Source organism: Natator depressus, chromosome 7 (genome assembly GCF_965152275.1).
Source record: "Natator depressus isolate rNatDep1 chromosome 7, rNatDep2.hap1, whole genome shotgun sequence".
Classification (NCBI taxonomy): domain Eukaryota; kingdom Metazoa; phylum Chordata; order Testudines; family Cheloniidae; genus Natator; species Natator depressus.
Window position 1 is genome coordinate 7056536 of NC_134240.1, and position 20334 is coordinate 7076869.

Sequence of the window (20334 nt, forward strand, 5' to 3'; positions counted from 1 at the left end):
ATGCTATCAACCCCCAAATGCTTCTCTCTACTGAGAGCTAACTCTGAATGACTCATGTTATTTATTCACAGCAAAAAAAACTCCAAAACATAAGGGCAGGATTTTTTGACCAATCGTCTGCCAAAGTCCACAGCAGCTCTTGTCTAGGGAATTCTAATTGCACACTGAGGCATAGCGCTATCTTGGTGCTACTTTCCCCCCATCTACCTCCAGCTGCATCCTGCAACAGCAGCCTGAGTTTGAGCACGTCTGTTTCTTCTCAGACATTAAACTAGAGGAGATACAGGACATGGCACTGTCTTTACATGTAGCAGATGTAGATTCTGCCTCTCATTCTTTCCAGAGACTTATTTTCTTGTTGCTCCTAATCCTGCTTTGTTAGACAGAACTTATCTCCTGAAAAGCACATGGGATGCTAAAATCAAGGGTAGAGATCCAGAAAACCCACCGGTGCTGCTCCCTGTTGAAATCGCTACAGAGGGCTTACACTGAGATTTCCTTCCTGCACCTACGACCCCTTGAAGGCTCTATTCCCTGAACTGATGTTGTTGGACGCACTAGCCAGTATTTCCAAACAACGCAACGCACTGCAAACGGTGTTAAACCTATCTGAAAAAAACAAAATTAAGAGGAACCTCATTGCAAATGATTGCATTCAACTTGATGCTGAAAAGCGATTTGTTCCTCACCCACCTGGTTTGCTTCCTTCCAACACTTCCACCATCAGCACTGAGGAGGGTCACTGAAAAAATAAAGGTTTCAGAGTAGCAGCCGTATTAGTCTGTATCCGCAAAAAGAACAGGAGTACTTGTGGCACCTTAGAGACTAACAAATTTATTTGAGCATAAGCATGCATCTGATGAAGTGGGCTGTAGCCCACGAAAGCTTATGCTCAAATAAATTTGTTAGTCTCTAAGGTGCCACAAGTCCTCCTGTTTTTTTTTTTGAAAAACTAAAAATCAGGATTGAATACATATAGAGCACTGATTTGGTATTCCAGATGGGTGCAACTTACAGAGCCTGGTGGAAATTCAGGAGAGGTGTAGTAGGCAGAAGGACAGGAGGGTATAAGATAAAGATTCTCTCATTCCTCACACGTACACCCTGGGTTGGGGAATTTGTGTTATAACAGCAAACTCTAGCTGGAAGAAACGATGCATCCATCGCAGGGTCATTTAGAATGCAGCATGAGCTTCATCTAGTGGCAAAACAGAGTAGTGTTTGGAGGAGTTTTCCCCTCCTAGGAGGCACTTCCACTTGTATTTTCCAGCAGCAGGAAGGCCACAGCATTTAGAGTTGATATTAGATCTCTTCCTCTTGAAGCTAGTTCTCACCCCAAGCTATATAACCATTCTGTCCAACCATGGAAATCACAACAGAACCATTCTGGGCCTTTCATTAATCATCATTCGGTCAACACTGTGCATCACAGAACTTGTTGTTTTTACATAATACGTGGCCATGTTATTGATTGACTTTTCAGTAGCTCTGGGTCAGTGAGGATCAGAATCCCATTGTGTTGTGCAAAACATGAGTGAGAGGCATCCTGCTATAGAGCCCTGCCCCAGAGTCAGCCCCACATGCACAGAAGCAACTCATCAGACTGTGCCCCTGTGACGGGGTGTACAATCCCTGCCCCAGGCAAGAAGGGGTGAAGGAGCAACTGTGGGTGCAGGCAATCCTGCCCCATCACATCTGCATGGCATCTGCCAGTCTTGTAAGAGGAGCCTTGAAAGGGAGACGCTCCAGTTAGGGGCCCAACCCTGAGAGGTGTACAGGCCTCTCCCCATGAGCTACTAGGAAGGAGACACCAGTAGGAGGAGGCTGGCTTGCTGAACTGCCTGAACCTGGGGACTAATTGGGGAAAAAGGAGTCAGCTGAAGGAGCAGCAAACTGAGGCCCTACAGCTGGTCCACATTACAAGTCCAGCTGCATGGAAGGGAGCTGTGACTCTCCTGTCTTGGGGAGAAGAGATGGAGAGACTGCCTGAACCACAACCCCAGCTCCAGGAGGAGTACTGGGGGTGCCAGAAGGAGTGTTTGAAACACAGCCCAGCTACAGCTGGAGAGGCTGGGAGCAGCTTGGCAGAAGCTCCTCAGTAACCAGCTGGGAAGAAGCCACAAAGCTTTGTGGGAATATCAGCATTCACAGGCCTGGGGAAGATGCTGACAAGCAAGGAAGTGTAGGAGAAGCCCAGGGGAGTGGCGGGGAACTGAAGGAACAATCCTTAGCTGCCTAAAACTGGGTCCCTGGACTGGAACTCAGGGGAGAGGGTGGGCCTGGGTTTCCCTACTTCTCCCCCAGTCCAAAAGGAGAAGGGGCAGACTTGTTCTTGAAAGAGGTCAAGAACAACAAGCCCCAGATCCAGGCCAAGGGACTGGCATGAAGACGGCTAGACTTTGGGTTTTTCCTGGCTTTTGGACTGGACTCTGAATTACTTTGAAAGAGGAGAGACTCAAGAGTGACCTAGCCAGAGGAGGACCTAGTCACAAAGCAAAGGGGCCACTAACAGGCCTGGCAGGCCAGTCAGCAGAACTGTCATTGAGAAAAACCCGGCAACGTCACACCTAGCTGAGTCACTTTGTCACAGCCCTTTGTGGTTAGGTGCAGCATGGTGAAGCTGGGCCTTCCCCTTGGTTGCTTCCCTCTGTTGGCTACCTCTGTCTTCTATGATCAAGCCCTCTGGCCAGACCACTTAAAAGTTCAGTCCCCTACTGAGATATCCTAGTCCAGCTGTAACTGGTCAGGCCCCAAGCTGGCCTCTTCAAGTCCCTTCAGGTGGCAGCAAAGCCTTTCTAAATGACCACAGAACTTGACAAAACCTCACTCTTCTTTCCAGAGTAGATGGTCCCAGGGCTTCTCCCTGGGGGCCCTCAGTAGAACTTACAACCAGAGGCTCCAATTTTCTGAGTTCTCGGGGGGCTCAACCTCTGCTCCATTCCAGGCCCCCCCGACTCCACCCCTTCCCCCAAATCCCACCCCTGCCCTGCATCTTCCCATCCCCACTCCTCCCCTTTCCCCCTAGCATCTCCTGCATACTGCTGAACAGCTGATCACTGGCAGGCGGGAGGCGGAGGAGCTGATCGTGAGGCCCACCAGTGGGCAGGAGGTGCTGGGGGCATGCGGGAGGACCTCATCGGCAGGGCTACCAGTGGGTGCTGAAGACCCACTCTTTTTTTTCCAGCCCCGGAGCACCCACAGAGTCTGCGCCTATGCTCAGAACTACAAACGAAAGACTTGTGAAGCATCTTTCACCCCTCTTTAGGCTCATCATCCCTCTTGAGCTCCAGATTCCTTGTGGAACAACAGCCCCAGGACTGTCTCCCTGGAGCCAGGCCCCTTGTTCCAGGGGCCCCCACAGCAGTCCTGTGGCTCAGCTCTCCAGCCATAACCCAGCTCCATTGCTCTCCTCCACAGTTGGGCTTCCTCTCTTTTTTTAACTTCTACACTCAGTGCAGGCATGGCAAGGCAAAGCAAATTGAACAGGGTTGGCCAGCCCCATGCCTCCTGGCCTTTAAGTGGGCAGACCGCACATCCCCTGCCCTAAAGGTCTTGCAATCAAACAGAACAAGAGGCAGTGGGTGGGGAGAGAGGAAGCCAAGAATGCAGTTGCATATATTCGTTGTGTGTACACTTTGGAGGGTTTTTAATAATTAAGACATGAGATTATGTGATGGGCTTGCCTGCAAGAGCAAGGGGACTGGACTTAATGTTCCAGAAGTCGCTCTTCCAGTCTTCTATCCGGTGTACCTAAGAGGTATTAATGGATCATTATCGGATCACTGGCCTAGCCGTGATCATCAGGCAGTTTATCCTGGAGGTTGCAGTAGTGGTGGAATTTAAGAAGGGACATGAAGGAGGACAGGGCAATGGCTGTGTGAACTGATCTGGGGAAAGAGGCTCCATGTCACAGGGGACAGCCTGGAAGAAGGGGCTTGTAGAAGAATCACAGCTGCAGTGGATAATGGAGGTCCTCCATGTTGGCAGAGCAAAGCAGCCAGGCCCAGTGGGAGGAGAGCCTGAAGAAGCACGGAGGAGCTAAGCTGGAAAGGGTCTGGGAGGTTAGGACCAGAGTTTGTGTTGGACACAATGGAAGTGGGGGAACAAGCAAAAAGACTTGACGAGGGGGTAACAATATTGAGCGATGAGCCAGGACGATGACTTTAGCAGCAGTGAGCTGAACAGAGGAGAGTGAGGCAAGGAAGGGCGGCATTAGGAAGGCCAGTTGTTGGGGAGGTTGCAGTGACCCACGTGCAAGATGAGGATGGCCTGCTTGCGGGGTTAATGTTCTGGACAGAAAGAAAAGTCTTGGAGAGTTTATGGTGGGAAAAGCAGCATGAAAGAGCCAATGTCATAGAATCAGAGATTCTTAAGCTTCCCTAGTCTGTCTGTCACCCCTTCATGGAAATGGGACCTTTTACAGTCCAGCTGCCTGAGGTCTCCAGGACTAGTGCTGACCCCGACCCCAGGCTCTCCAATAGCTTAAACACACCCTGTCCCAGAGCTCCTGGGTTACAGTTTGTCTCTCCAGGGGCAGGTGATTGTAGAAGCACATAACACACAGGATTTGCAAAGGTTTCTAACATAATTACTCTTTATTTTAGCTAGCACAAGAAATACACAGATCTAGACAAAAATAAAACAGCTGTACACCATCCTGCCCCAGTTTTCTCACCGTTCGTGGACATTCTTTGAGATTTGGTCAGAGTCCTCTAGGGAATCCAGGATCACCTTCCTGCCATGGCTTCTCTTCCACATCATTGAATCTCCATCTCTTTCTTTCTCTCTCCTGAAGTCAGCTTCCTTCTTTCTTGACTGGTCCTGCAGTCACACGAGGCCCGTCCCTTATGAAAGCATTCCTCTTTGTCAGCCGTTGTGGTTTTAAAGGCTAGCACTAATACCTAGTTCCTTTGTTTTCCCTTTCTGGGGAAATTCAACTGCTTCAAACCCCAGCACTCTGCAGAGAAGTTGGAGACTGATTTCACTTAGGATGGGGCCATCCCATTGTCCTAAGGTGTTCCCATTTGAATGAAAATGGTTCATGTGAATGATTCTCCATTGTCCCTGGTCTGGGAGGGATGTGACACCAGCCCTGACAGTAGATGGCTGATTCCACTGAGGCATCCAGTAGTACAGCAATTTTGTAAAATCAGCCAGAACTCATAAATTATATGTAGACAGACACCCCCCTCACCCCCCAAATCCTCAGAGGAAGGAAAGCAGTGTTGTCAAAACAAGCGACAGAGGAAGATGGAAGGGGGAGGGTAAATGAGAAGCTCATTTTTAGCCATGTTTCATTCAAGGAGTGGCAGGATGCCTAGAAGCAGATGTCAGAGCCAGGCCGAGATGTTGGATGGGATGGAGGAAGGTAGGTCAGGATGGAGAGGTAGATGTGACTCATTGGCAGTAAGGTGGCAGTCAAAGCCATGCAAGCAGGTAAGATCACCTACAGATGGGGGAAGATAAGGGTGTCAGTTATGTAGCCCTGGGGGACATCCACACAACATTGACAGGGCAGACTCATGGAAGACAGAGGAGCGTTTTAATTAGGGAATGTCTGACTGTTTCAAAAGATGTCGAGAAAGAAGAGGATGAAGTAGCAACAATGACACTTGGGCAGGAGGAAGTCATTAGAGACTTTAGGGAGAGCAGTTTCATTGGAGTGGAGAGGACAGAAGCTACACTGGAATGGGTCAAGAATAGAACTGAATGAGAGGAACTCAAGGCAGCCGTTGAGGACAGCACGGTCGACTAGTTTGGAATTTCAAGGACAGCAGTGTTACTGTATGGCACAAATTTTGCTATGGAGACTATAATAGGAGGGCATTTCAATTATAGCCCGATCCAGTTCCTAGAAAGGGCAGACTATATACAGAAACCGGCAGACTCCACACTGCTAGCACTTAAAGAAGGCTTTGCAGCCTACAACCTTGGCTTTGGATGAGGAGCACGCAGTGCATCCAGGGCTGTGGTGGGGTGGGCAAAGGTGCCTTTGAGTCATCTCCTGTGCTCCTGGGCAGGTTGTGCCCTGGGTGTAAATGAGAGCAGCCTGATGGAAATGGAGGCAAGAGAAGAAGAAGTGACTTGCCACACAGTGAGTCCGTGATGGAAAAGCAAATAAAATGAGGGAAAATGGGAGTTACTCTGTGAGTTTTGCTCCTCATGGCCTTTGTGGACCTTGGATGCCCTCCTGGGGTCTTCCTGGGGACAATAGCCTTACTGTGTTTTTTAAAAAAGCCTTACTTTCACAGCATGAAACCAACTTCCTGTCCAGAGCATCTTGGCAGGTTAAGATACTTGGTGATGTTGATCCTGAAATTCATTCTGCCCCTCAAGAAAACGTTTACTGTCATGAAAGAGAAGAATGTTTTTCATCAACCACTCCACTGCTGGGCCTCCAGTAGAAGCAACGTCGGGCTCTTACCCAATGAAAAGAGAGAGCAGGCAGGGCTGTTTCCTTGTCCTTGGTATTTTGCAACTGCCTGTTCATTGCTCTGCATTCTGTGCAGGGCTAAGTTATCATTGGCTGCACATTATTATGCTTCTCAGTGTTTCCCCTCTAAATCTTGACATCTGAATTCTAAAACCAAGGTGAGCCCTTGACACAGGAATTTTTCCAAAACAGGAGCACAATTCATTATTCTAGCTTCAAAATAGATGGTGTGTTGAGGATAAAACTATGCAAGTTTGATTTATACAGGCTAATAAAGGAGAAAGCAAATAACTAGGAGGCAATGGATTATTAAATAAGGTGATAGGGGAAACAAGGTGTCAAAATACCAAACTCTGACCTTAGAATGTGGACCTGGTCTTCTAACCCAGACAAAAGTCTTTGAGTAGAAAAATCCAGGGACTCATCCTGCTTCCATTGAAGTTAATGGGAGCTTAGCTATTGGCTTCAATGGGCTTGATACCTACACATTGTCGTTAACATGTCTAGGGCATGATTCTGCTCCCAGTGCAGTCATTGGGAAACTCCTGTGGAGTTCCATGGGAGCATGGCCAGGCCCTTTAACCCCAGAATAACTTCTCTAAAGCCTTTCAGAAAAATGCTAAGTAACAGTAAGCTCCAAAAATCCAGCCCTTGGGGCAGCCCATACATTGCACAACTCTTAGCGAATTAACATCGACTCTGGATATGGGACCAACATGAAGGTAATGTGGGTAGAAAAGTAGCTAAAAATCCAAAATGAAGAGCTGTCCTATTAATAGAAACAAGCTGGAATCAGATCAAAATCTGAACTTCCCAGAGTTGTTGGTGTTCAGACTCAGAGTTCTGGCTTGTTCCTTTACAAAGATGAGGCATAAAGTCTGGATCTAGGTAAGAATTCAAACTTCTCCAAAGCTTGGGGATGTTTTGGATTCAAAGTTCTGGATCAGCCCATTACAGATTTAGACGTCTGAACCATGAACTATGGATTTGAAATTGGATCTGAATTTCTATTCTATTCTGTCTAGGTTCTATATAACTTCCCCAACAGGAAGTTACAACAGTGTGTGTGTGTGTGTGTGTGTGTGTGTGTTCAAATGCAATGTTCCAGTTTGGATCCATCTTTCCTTACAAGTAGATGATGATTAAGTTGGAAACCAAAGATGCACATGTGACAGAGTGGTGTTAACAGCTTCAAATTAGGCTCTATGGAAGTCTTTCTAAACCCAAAGGATCAGACACATACCCCCAGGTCAATATATAGCACAGATCTTACCCAAATTTCATGCGGTTAGCCAATCCTTAGTAAACTAACTACCTCCCATGTAAGTAAGTATGTAAGTACCTCACATATCATGAAATGGGTTTTCAATAACCTCCCAATATAGTAGATTGGGATGCCTGGATGGGAGCCATGGGCTGGAATGCCTATAAGGGTGTGTCTACACTACGAAATTAGGTCGATTTTATAGAAGTCGATTTTTAGAAACCGAATTTATACAGTCGATTGCGTATGTCCACACTAAGCGCATTAAGTCGGCGGAGTGCGTCCTCAGTACCATGGCTAGCATCAACTTACAGAGCGGTGCACTGTGGGTAGCTATCCCACAGTTCCCGCAATCTCCACTGCCCATTGGAATACTGGGTTAAGCACCCAATGCCTGATGGGGCAAAAACATTGTCGCGGGTGGTTTTGGGTACATGCGATCAGGCCCACCTCCCTCCCTCCATGAAAGCAATGGCAGACAATTGTTTTGCACCGTTTTTCCTGGGTTACCTGTGCAGACACCATACCACGGCAAGCATGGAGCCCGCTCAGCTCACCGTCACCATATGTCTCCTGGGTGCTGCTGGCAGACACAGTACTGCATTGCTACACAGCAGCAGCTCCTTGCCTTCATGGCAGACGGTGCAGTAGGACTGATAGCCATCATATATCTCCTGGGTGCTCCTGGCAGACCTCGGTGAGGTCGATCGGGGCGCCTGGACAGACGTGGCTATTATCCTCTTAGAGCACCGAATGGGAGCCAGAGACTCCAGGTCATTCTCTTCTTTAAGTTTCGTCTCATGGAGATTCAGTCCTGCCTGGAATATCATGTGAGCTGGAGGCTTCTTTCTCAGGCTGCTCTCCCAGCCGGCAGCACTGCGTGGTCGCACCTACCCCAGCCTACCCCTGCTCCCATGGCTCATGAAGCCTGAACAGTAGTAAGGAGCAGTTCAACTATAGGCTGAGCAAGTGCAGAATGGTGGTAGAATGTGCCTTTGGATATTTAAAAGCTCACTGGTGCTGTTTACTGACTAGGTCAGACCTCAGCGCAACCAACATTCCCATTGTTATTGCTGCTTGCTGTGTGCCCATAATATCTGTGAGAATAAGGGGGAGACGTTTATGGCAGGGTTGGAGGTTGAGGCAAATCGCCTGGTGTCCGATTTTGAGCAGCCAGACACCAGGGCGATTAGAAGAGCACAGCAAGGTGTGCTGCGCATAAGAGAGGCTTTGAAAACCAGTTTCATGACTGGCCAGGCTTTGGTGTGACAGTTGTGTGTGCTTCTCCTTGATGCAAACCCGCCCCCTTTGTTGATTTTAATTCCCTGTAAGCCAACCACCCTCCCCCCTTCGAAATAAAGTAACTATTGTTTTGAAACCATGCATTCTTTCTTTATTAATTAAAAAATATGAGAAAACAGACAAGGTAGCCCGGGTGGGGTGGGGGAGGAGGGAAGGACAAGGCCACATTGCTTATTGTATCAACACTAAAAATCAAACTGTTTGAATGACAACCTTTTGTTGCTTGGCCCATCCTCTGGAGTGGAGTGGCTGGGTGCCTGGAGCCTCCCCCCAGCGTTCTTGGGCATCTGGGTGAGGAGGCTATGGAACATGGGGAGGATGGTAGGCGGTTATACAGTGGAAGCAGCGGGGGTCTGTGCTCTTGTTGGCTTTCCTGCAGCTCCAACAGACGCTTCATCATATCTGTTTGCTCCCCCAACAGACACTTCATCATGTCCATTTGCTCCCACATTAGCCTCAGCATTGCGTCCTGCCTCCGCTTTTCGCGCTCACTTAATTCTTTCCTGGCCTCTGCCACTGAATGCCTCCATGCATTAAGCTGTGCCCTATCAGTGTGGGAGGACTGCATGAGCTCGGAAAACATGTCATCGCGAGTGCGGTTTTTTCACCTTCTAATCTGCGATAACCTCAGGGACGAAGATGATAGGGGGAGCGTAGAAACATTCTACGCTCTACAATTCTGGGAGGACTGCATGGTCACCTGTGCTGCTGAGTTCGCCACGCTGACCAAACAGGAAATGAAATTCAAAAGTTCCCGGGGCTTTTCCTGTGTACCTGGCTAGTGCATCAGAGTTCAAAGTGCTGTCCAGAGCGGTCACAATGGAGCACTCTGGGATAGCTCCTGGAGGCCAATGCCGTCAATTTGCGTCCACACTACCCCAAAATCGACCCAGCATGGTTGATTTTAGTGCTACTCCCCTCATCGGGGAGCAGTACAGAAGTCGATTTTAAGAGCTCTTTAGGTCGACGGAACGGGATTGGTTGTATGGACGCAGTCATTTTTAAATCGACCTAACGTGGCTAAATTCGACCTAACCCCGTAGTGTAGACCGGGCCTAAGGGAACTGTGTTTGGTTTCTTGTTAATCAGTGTGGTATTGCAGAGGCTATTTTGTTACTGGTTTGGTGAATCTAATTAAAGAATAAATCACCAATTTTTTGGGTTTGTCTGCCCTGAATGTGGAATTCTCAGAGTGGCCTGCCCAAGGCACCCAATCACATCAATGATGGGGTGTTTACACCAAGGAGGAAAAGGAGTTGTTTAGAGCTGGTCCAATTGGGAGTAATGGGATGAAGTCTAGCACAGGGGGGAAATTAGGCTAAATAGCAGGAAACATTCCTTAATCATGACATCTATTTGAATATGTATGGTCTCCCAAGGGAAGTGGTGGAGGCTCCATTGGTTTAGATATTTCAAATTGGATTGGAGATCACTGGAGAACACACTATAGGGGATAACCCTGTCCTGATACCCTAAACAATAGACTAGATGTTACCTATTTATCATAGTGTACGAAAGCTTTAGAAACTGAGCTCGCTATATATAGGCACCAATTGAAATTCAAAGATCACTGTGGAATTAAGTCTTTTACAACTACTGGTTCATAATAGAGGTCTGTCATTAAAGGTAACAAGAGCTAGACAAAAAGAAAAGGAGTACTTGTGGCACCTTAGAGACTAACCAATTTATTTGAGCATGAGCTTTCGTGAGCTACAGCTCACTTCATCGGATGCATACTGTGGAAATTGCAGAAGACATTATATACACAGACACCATGAAACAATACCTCCTCCCACCCCACTCTCCTGCTGGTAATAGCTTATCTAAAGTGATCATCAAGTTGGGCCATTTCCAGCACAAATCCAGGTTTTCTCACCCTCCGCCCCCCCACAGACAAACTCACTCTCTTGCTGGTAATAGCCCATCCAAAGTGACCACTCTCTTCACAATGTGTATGATAATCAAGGTGGGCCATTTCCTGCAGAAATCCAGGTTCTCTCACCCCCTCACCCCCCTCCAAAAACCACACACACAAACTTACTCTCCTGCTGGTAATAGCCTATCCAAAGTGACCACTCTCCTTACAACCTGCATGAAAATCAAGGTGGGCCATTTCCAGCACAAATCCAGGTTTTCTCACCTTCCCCCCCCCCCCCACACAAGAGCTAGACAGGTTCCCAACTAGACCTCAAGTACACTTAACTTCCTGATTCTCAAATGTTTCTCTGAATAAATACTTAATCACTGCTTACTTATGCTTCTTGGAACATTTAATTAACTTTACACAGCTGAGTACAGATACCAAGCTTTATGTGTTTTTATCTCAAAAATTACAGGGCAAATATCAGTTTTCATGAACTTTAATCCATCAGTTCACATAGCCATTCCTGCAGTGGTTAGGAGAATGTAATAATCTTATTAACAATGGTTGAACCTGAAAAAGATTTAGGAAAGGCCTCCGAACTTCAGGTGTTTATCTAAATTGGTTTTGGTGCATTCGAGGAGTCAAGAAACTGCACATTTGGGGAGGTTCAAAAAGGAACGGTACAAGAAACTTTGTCCATCTCAGATATAGACGGCAGGGCCTCTGAGATCTAGAGTGTCCTTCATTTTTTCTTATTACTATTTTTGTATTACAGTAGTACCTAGAGGCACAGTGCATATAAATATTAAGAGACAACCCTTGTGCCCAATAGCTTTCACTCCAAACAGACAGGAAAGGCAAAGAATGGGAGGAGAAACAGACTCAGAGAAGGGAAACAACTCACCCAAGGTCACACAGCATGTCAGCAGCAGAACAAGAAACAGAATCAGGGTTTTGGTATTGACTTCAGTGGCACCAAGATTTCACCCAAGCTCTCAAGTCCCAGTCCAGTCTAATGAACCAGTTTCCACGATATGCTATGCATCCGATGAAGTGAGCTGTAGCTCACGAAAGCTCATGCTCAAATAAACTGGTTAGTCTCTAAGGTGCCACAAGTACTCCTTTTCTTTTTACGAATACAGACTAACACGGCTGTTACTCTGAAAACTGTCTCCCTAGGTGTTTTTCAGCACCACAGAACATTGCTCCTTTCATGGCTTCTAAGAGAAGAGAACCCACTCATCCAGATGCTGTAAAACAGGAGAAAATGAGAGAAACTCTAGAGCGCAGACAGGTCCTGCTGCCTGGTATCCCATGCATCCACATCAAAGAAAAGAGGTCACTGGGGAGATGCAGGTACTTGGGCTGAATCCTATGTTAAGTCAACCACGGCAGCCTCAGCATCAGACTTTGGTTTTGGTACTATGCTGAAGTCCTACAAAAGGGGCAGATTTCCTGCTGTTTCCAGGTCTGTATTTGATTTTGGAAGTATAACCCCTCTTAAACCTATTTATCACAAGGACGGGTGTTATCCAGCAATCTTCATATATGAAAGGAAAGTCCTTCCAGCTGTGTAATGAAAAGATAAAATGAACTAAGTGGCTACACTGTGATAATCAAAGATAAATAAAGCCAAGAGAGTTTTGTTTGTAGAATAATAAATCTTTCTTCTTCACAGAATCTATGCCATTCTAGTAGGCATGTTTTTGGCCAAGACAACAATAGGACTTTAAAGAGGTTATTTTGCAAGTGAAGAGTCAACATTTTGAAGCCCACATAGTGGACATTATATCAAGAGTTGCTATTCTATGCCAGTTTTGAAGTAGCAGTCATGTTGCACATTCTTAGACTGGCTGGAGACCTTTGCTGTGTATGGGCCTGTACAAGAGACCCCTCCTTTACTCCCAGAAAACTAGCCCATTCCCTAATATTGGAACTCAAAGTTTTGCTGAAGCACACTGTATGAATTGGCCATACAGAGGAGTCCCTACAGTGTAGGATAGGAAAAAGATCACTCCCTGGCATGGTGTAGAGTCCAACACTATGCAGGCTCTCTGTGTAGCAACATCTAGGAAGATCTTGGGAACAGGAGAAGATAGGACCAGAGTGTCTGTTGCTCTATATACCCTGTGGTACCTCCTTTTCTCCCTGCATTGGTGAGAGAATGGTTTGAGGACACTCCTGGGAAGCTGGCTCCACAGGGTGGGGAAGTGTATGAGAAATTTCTTACCCCCTTCTGCTTATGAGGATTCTCAATGCCCAGTCCAGTTACTCAAGCTGAATGCCAAGTAGTAGTAGTGGTGGTGGTGATGTGAGCCAAGGCTCTTTGAAATCAACGGCTAGACACTCATTGACTTCACTGGGCTTTGGATCAGAACCTATGTCACTGCTGGCAGCCCTCTTCTCAAACCTTGCCATTGCTGGTCTGATAATGGTGGTCAGATGTGCATGTGGTTTGTGTGGGTGTGTCAAATCTATTCAGTTTACACATCAGAATGATATTATTTGTCAGTGGTTAGTATGATATAGAAGAGTCTTGACAGAACTGTAAAATACTGTAAATGACTATTTCTATAGTGCTATAGGGGAACATGGTATTTGACACAAAAAACAAAATGGGCAGCTTGCAGTATAGCTAAACGATCTATGATTTCGAGGGCTTTTGTTGTGGTCTCCCTTTATAATAACTGAGTTGAATTTTATTGCAGGGTTTCATAGTACACAGTATGGCCTCGGTCCTGCAAAGAGATGCATAAAGGTGGATCCACCATGTATTTCTCCACTGAAGTATACCTGTGTGCATTTCCTTCCAGGATTGAGACCTGTTCCTCTAATGTTGTTGCATAGCATATGCTGCATTATCCAGGCATGTAACTACAATGGAATGTACAAAGTTATCTTAGCATGGGACTCCTCAAACACATTAAGTCAAACCCTGAAATCCTTACCTGGAGCTTAATCAGCCACAGTGAGACAAGGCAGAGTTTGGTTACTATCATTAACCCCCTCTCAAATTAGGGATAGTTCTAGTTACAGATCAATCACCTTCGATAGTTACTATTTCCTTAGTAAGCATGAGGAAGGAAAATATTACACCATGATTTTGTTTCTCTCAGATAAAATAATTACAGACAACATTAGCTATAATGCTGAGAGAACAAGCTCCTGTTTATGTTTGAGACACAGACTATTGCATGGACTCTGCCCTATGAAATAACTGAAAGGATATGCTTTAAAATTCACAGATAGTGAGGCGGTACTGGTTGCATTTTTTGTCATTCCAGCCGCCATCAGTGTACATCTCTACACAGTTTTCCTCTCCTTTGCCATTTGGCTCAGATGCAGACCAGTTGGTATATTTCAGAGGTTTCCCATCCAGATAATGGAATTCACCTGGAACACCACTCTCCCTTATGCCCAGATAAGCATATCTGTTAAACTGTTTTACAATATCCCAAATAGCATCGTTCTCCTCCTTGTTCCTAGGGGTGGCGATGGAGCCACCAGCATGTTCGCACGCTTTTAATGTGGTTTCAAAATTGACTTCTTTCCCATTGGTAGTGAGAATTTTTTCCCCCACTTCTGTTATTTTTCCTTCCAAAGTAAGGACTGCAAAGGAAAGTAAAAAGATCTGGTTGGTTTTTTTTGTCATATTTTATACTGTCCGTGTTGCTACTATACTCCTGGGAAGGGAGAAAAACCACGAGGAAATGAGAGAAAGGAAAAGAGGAGAACATTACAAATAGAAAGGGAAGAAAGAGGAAAAAATAAAGGGAGAAAGGAAAGAGGATTGAAAAGAGACAGAAGAATGAAGGAGGCGAAAAGGAGGAACTACCTCTATCACAATCCCACCAACTCATTAGTTTTTTCAGCGAGTCTATATAATTCTTCAGCTATGGAAATCTGTCTCTCCTCCTACAACCTAAGTGTGCACTACTCCCCCCTTACTAAATACAGTTTCAGACCTGATCTGTTGTGTACAATTGGTAGAGCTGGTTGGAATTTTTCAAATTTTAACAAGAGAAAAGGAAAGTAATTTTGATAAAATCTTTGATTTTTCTCCCCAATTTTCCCCAACAGCTCTAATGACTACACAACCCTAGAGTGTATTGAGAATATAAGCACTACTGACATCATACAACTGCCTCAGTTTCAGTGATTCCCAAGAGCTCAACACAAAAAAATTCTTTTTAACAAGATTTTTAATGCAATTTGAATGAATGTGAGTGGCGTTTCCTTAGAGGTCCTTCCTACTCTGGGAGAATCAGGCCCTGTGTCAGCTCACCAGAGATCTCATTTGCTTTGGAGAACAACTGTGGTAGCCCTATACAGATCCTCTTGCTGAGAAAATAGGCCCTGAGCAGTCTCCTATTAGGGATTTGTGCTTCTCCAGAGGGAGTTCAGTCCCCGTGAGTACCCACCCAGATGATCTATGTTTCAAAAGAGCTGAGCCGCACACCTCACCTTGCATGTATCTTGCTCATCCTCATAGATAAACCAATGGAGAATTAGACAAAAGGGGGTAACTTTTCTGCTCTGTTAAGACTTGTAGATTCCACTCTCTAAAGTGAGAGCTGCACATTAATCAGTTGGTCATGGTGAGGGAAACCTACTCCCAAAGAGCAACATGTACAAGCAAGAGAAACTGCAACAGCCTGCTTGATGTTTTTCTCCATGTGCTGCCCTACATGCTGGAGATGCACAGCACAGTCCTTCGCACTGTGCTGTGCCTAGTCCCTTTTGATTCTAGTCTATGTAAGTTCTTACAGTCCATTCATACATGTAGTATACAGAACGCTCAGTATGTTGTATAGCCCTAAGCCCCCCATCTATGCTGCATCTTATGGGCAGCCTTTTGCATTGCCCTTTATACTGCATAGACACACACACTGACCAGTCTTTCTTGGGAGGCTTTCATTACTGCAGTATCTGAGTGCCTCACAAATGATCTTTCCAACACCCTTGTGAGGTAGGGCAGTGCTATTATCCCCATTTTATGGTATAGAGAGACTGAGTTACTTGCCTAGGGTCACACAAGATGTTTGTGGCAGAGCACGAATTGAACCCTGGTCTCCCACATCTCAGGCTTGGCTGCTGGATCATCTTTCCTCTTCTTCCAAAGTGCAACAAACACCTCAGCATACTTAATTGGTGTTTGGAAGGAAGTTTTGGTGAGGAAAGTTTTAGAATTGAATAAATTTTTTGAAATGTAACTTACTTTAAGTTGGGCTATCATGGTTCATTTTGTACATTGCATTTTACACAAGTTGTGAAGAAAAGCAGAAAGATTACCTCCTTCCAGTCTGGTAATTCGATGTTTTAAAAACTGGAGGCTTTCTTGCAATTCAGGATCAACAGAACCAGGCAGGCCTAGAGATAAAAATAATAATTATACAATTGATTTAAACTGGACTTCACTGATAAGAAAAATGCATCATATACAATTAATAACAATTTTCCAAAATTGGCTTGTACTTGACATATATCAGTTTCATTTTCTGGGGTGGAAAATTCTATTTCCCTGTATTTATATATTTTCAAAGAAACCCTATCACATATTGATTGTTCTTATCCATAATACATAAAATATATGCCTGTTGAAACTCCAGCTCTGGAGAGTAGTTACTTAAAGCAGATTACATGTGAAATAAGATCAGTTTTTCTAATCTCAAGTCTTTTGTGTGTGTGAAATCCATGAAAGGGTTAATATTTTAGAAACCATATCCTGCGTAGGCTGAACCAATCAGAACTTGCTCTGATTTAAATTTGCAACTTGACAGCCACTGTGGAAAACTTTAGTGGGTGTTGAGTTTGTGTGATATTGAACAGAACTGGAATCCTCTTCTCTGCCTCCTTTATGGTCAGTTAAACTCTTATAGTTTTACGGTATACTTCTATCTGAATAGTGACTGCAAAAATGTCATTGTAGGGTTCCATGTAGGTTCTCTCCAGGATGACACATGAAATATCCACAGTTTATAGATACAGAGATTTTAAAAACAAAAACAAAAAACCTCCCAGCATGCAAGTTTATCATGGGATCTGAGAATCAAGCTGGCTATTTTTTTTCATACAAAATCATCACCAGTAATAAAACTTCTGCAGGCAAAATTATGCCATGACACCTCTACAGTCCCATTGCCATCAGTGGGGTAGCATAACTGTAACTGATTGAAATTCAGTACAGAATTCTGTTGCTGCTGCACAAGGAGGAATCGATTCCTTCTCAGTATCTCAGAACTGTGTTGGCTCTGCATTTGTAAGAGGAGTAAAAGGTAGTAAAATGTATTTTAGTCAATACAGTCAGGAGATCTGATAGATACAGGAAACAGATCAGTTGAATAACAAAGGCACCATTTGTACAGTCACTTCTAATAGCAGAACTGCACTTTAATAAAAAGAAAAGGAGTACTTGTGGCACCTTAGAGACTAACCAATTTATTTGAGCATGAGCTTTCGTGAGCTACAGCTCACTTCATTGCATCCGATGAAGTGAGCTGTAGCTCACGAAAGCTCATGCTCAAATAAATTGGTTAGTCTCTAAGGTGCCACAAGTACTCCTTTTCTTTTTGCGAATACAGACTAACACGGCTGTTACTCTGAAACCTGCACTTTAATAGACTCAGTTACTTTTCCCTGGACTGCTTTATACACAGCACAAGTATCCAGTTTTCTGGACTAAACAAAGATTAGTCTTATTCACCTTGTGGTCCAGGCTCCCCTCTCTCCCCCTTGTTGCCTTTTTCACCCTGGGGCCCTTGAACCCCAGGAAGCCCATCTCTTCCGGGAAGACCTAGCATGCCACTCGGTGGCCCCTGAGAACCTGGAGAAGAGAAGCACACAAATGAAAAACATACAAAACTTCTTTTCAACTGATGCATTTTATGGGAAATTCAGAATAAACAGGGGTATAACAGATGCTGGCCTGCAAAGCAACAAACTGCATTGTCCTTCTGAATAACTTCATTAATGCACAAGCCTCGGGTGACTGTTGGCTTCATAACACTGACTCCATGGAATGAGCAACCAAATGCATGTTAGGATCCCAACTACTTGAACCTTGGAGCATCTTTGGTGATGGAGCTGGAGAAAGCTTCTGACCTGCCCTTTGGCATGGAAGGAATATTGCACAATGAAACAATCAGCATCTGCAGGTGGTGCATTAATAGACCAATGGTGCATACAGCCTCTTGGCTTCAACAACCTGAGAAGTGCATCAGAAGCCTAATTAATCCACTGACATGTAATTGCTTCCTGGTATTACATTTTCATTAATTCATTTTAAAAACCAGTTTTGTTGAGCATTATAGAAAGTATCCTTCTGCATGAAAAGTAGTTCCCACTGAAAGGGTAATAGAAAAGAGATGGGGAAAGTTATGCTTGTGAATGCATTGATCAATTGTTAATTTTCTGCCGTAATTCTCTCTTATTTTAAGAATACCGTGAACTGTTGCCTTCTCTTCTTATGCCCAAGAAATCAGCTGTAGTTTATGCCCAACAGCCACTTTCATCTCATTTTCTTGCAAAAAATGAATGGGGACTACAGACCAGCGCCCCGTTTACACTGGGAAATGGGTTTAAAAATGGCTGAAGGAGCCACAAACCTTTGCTGTAAGGGAAGCTTGTCACTGAGAAGGGGACAAATTAACAGTTGGAGCTGAGTGGGAGATTTTTTCCACAAGAGTCTTTGAGATATCAGTTTTCTTTCCTGGCCCAAATCAGGACAAAAAAGTAGAAATCATGAACTGATAAGTAAGAAAAAAAGTTTGGAGAATAAGTTTCCTCCTTCCACATGTTTTCAGATGAAACAGCAGCATAGGGGCCAAAGGGATGGTGCTGCCTTCCCTTCCATAACAGGAAACGTGCCATAACAGACCGATCAACTTTCTTGATGCCCTAGGCAAAATCAACTTTTTCTGTGAATCATTTATATATTGAAATAGAAACAATATGGATAATATTTGGTGGATTAAATTAGCTGGTGCCTATGGTATTTGCAGCTTATAAATGAAATAATTTTCTATTTGTCTTGTAATTTTAATTTAGAATAAATGCTTTCAAAATACAGGGGGGGAAAGGAGCTTTGCAGGTGCTTTCTCCCATGTGACAAGATAGGTCCCCCTAAGCCTGCATTCAGCTCCAAACTATGCACTCTCTGTAGAAAGCCAGCCCCAGTAACTGATTAACAAATGCTGCTCTTAGGGTGAATTACACAGGAACTCCTGTGCAGGTATATCAGCCAGTCATATTGTCACTAATTATAACCACCTCATTAAGTGCTATTACAGCAACTACAAATTCATTTATAATTAATGAACAATTAAGTGGTCATCAGGGACTCTGCATTAAGCCTCTTGACAGCTAGTAGAAACCAAGCTCAAAATCTCTCTCTTCCCCCTCTCTGTTGCTTAGGATCTGCTAAAAAAGGCAACCCTACAGTGGGCGGTGAAAAGGTCAGGTCTCTGGACACAGCTTGAAACTCCTGCATGAGTTCAGGCACTAACTATTAATGAACATGCCAGTTACTATTTTCCATACTCTCCATAATCCTGAAATTATTTTGTCTATTCTGAAAAGGACAGCCTGCTATCCATCAACAATATGAGAGAGGTTCACTGAATTCATCATCACAGCTATGATATCACTTTTGTGTAGGTGATCAGACATCATAGTTTAGTGGGAAGTCTGCAGATCTTCTGGGAAAAATTATACTCACTAATACCTGTGGGTAGCCAGGATAATTCCATTAAAGCCATTTGAGATACTCTAAATTTACACCAGAGCTGGGCCTGTTATTAGTAAAGGCAAAACTAAGGCCCAAAAGAGGCTGGCTGTGGCATGTCTGAGATGAGGAGCTGCTATCCCCTAGAGGAGGCAATCTCCAGCAGAAGACATGGGACCTCTGAGAGAGCTCCAGAACAAGAGAAGTGGGATCAAACCCAGGCCCAAGAGATCAAAGACTTTAACACCCTCTGAGAGAGAAGCTGATTGAAGGGTTATCTCAGATGACAGATCCAAGAAATAAGACTTATACCTACAGCTGAGTGAACCATTGATTTTTCACTTTTGGTGTCTGAACCGAAAAAAATACATTGAAAATGATTATTTTCTAACCAACTGATTTTCCCTCCCATTTTTTCTAGACAAAATGAAAAACCAGTAAATAAATAAAATAAAATAAATAAATAATTGTTCTGGTCAAGCCCACCAATTAGAAAATGTTGATTCAAATAGACATTTCAGTTTCAAATGTCAAATGTCCCCTAATTATTCCAAATCACAATACTTATATACGATTCTATAACATTTTTATTTGGTTAAAAATAATTGAGAATATAGATTCATTCCAAGGAATGGATGTAAGCAGAAAATTCTGAAATTGTCACTCTATTTACGGTGTTTGCTTCTTCACTTTTAGAATTTAAAATCAAGATCTTTTTTAACAAAGTATGAATTTAAAAAAAGAGAGAC

At 44.4% G+C, this 20334-nt stretch overlaps 1 protein-coding gene across 1 annotated transcript; it reads right to left on the reverse strand.

Annotated features, from left to right (window-relative positions):
* Positions 1–14095: 14095 nt before the first annotated feature.
* Positions 14096–19408, reverse strand: LOC141991291 (pulmonary surfactant-associated protein A-like). Its single transcript, XM_074959602.1, has 4 exons — positions 19402–19408; positions 17567–17686; positions 16156–16233; positions 14096–14472 (listed from the first exon to the last, which is right to left on the reverse strand). The coding sequence occupies exons 1-4, from the start codon at positions 19406–19408 to the stop codon at positions 14096–14098; spliced, it is 582 nt and encodes a 193-aa protein (XP_074815703.1).
* Positions 19409–20334: the final 926 nt, after the last annotated feature.

Excerpts from the sequence above, each read along its gene's own strand:
- LOC141991291 (XM_074959602.1), bottom strand. Across the intron at positions 16,234-17,566 it reads AGGGGAGCCTGGACCACAAG|GCCTGCCTGGTTCTGTTGAT; the intron begins GTGAATAAGACT and ends TTTTATCTCTAG. Across the intron at positions 14,473-16,155 it reads AATTACCAGACTGGAAGGAG|TCCTTACTTTGGAAGGAAAA; the intron begins GTAATCTTTCTG and ends TTTCCTTTGCAG.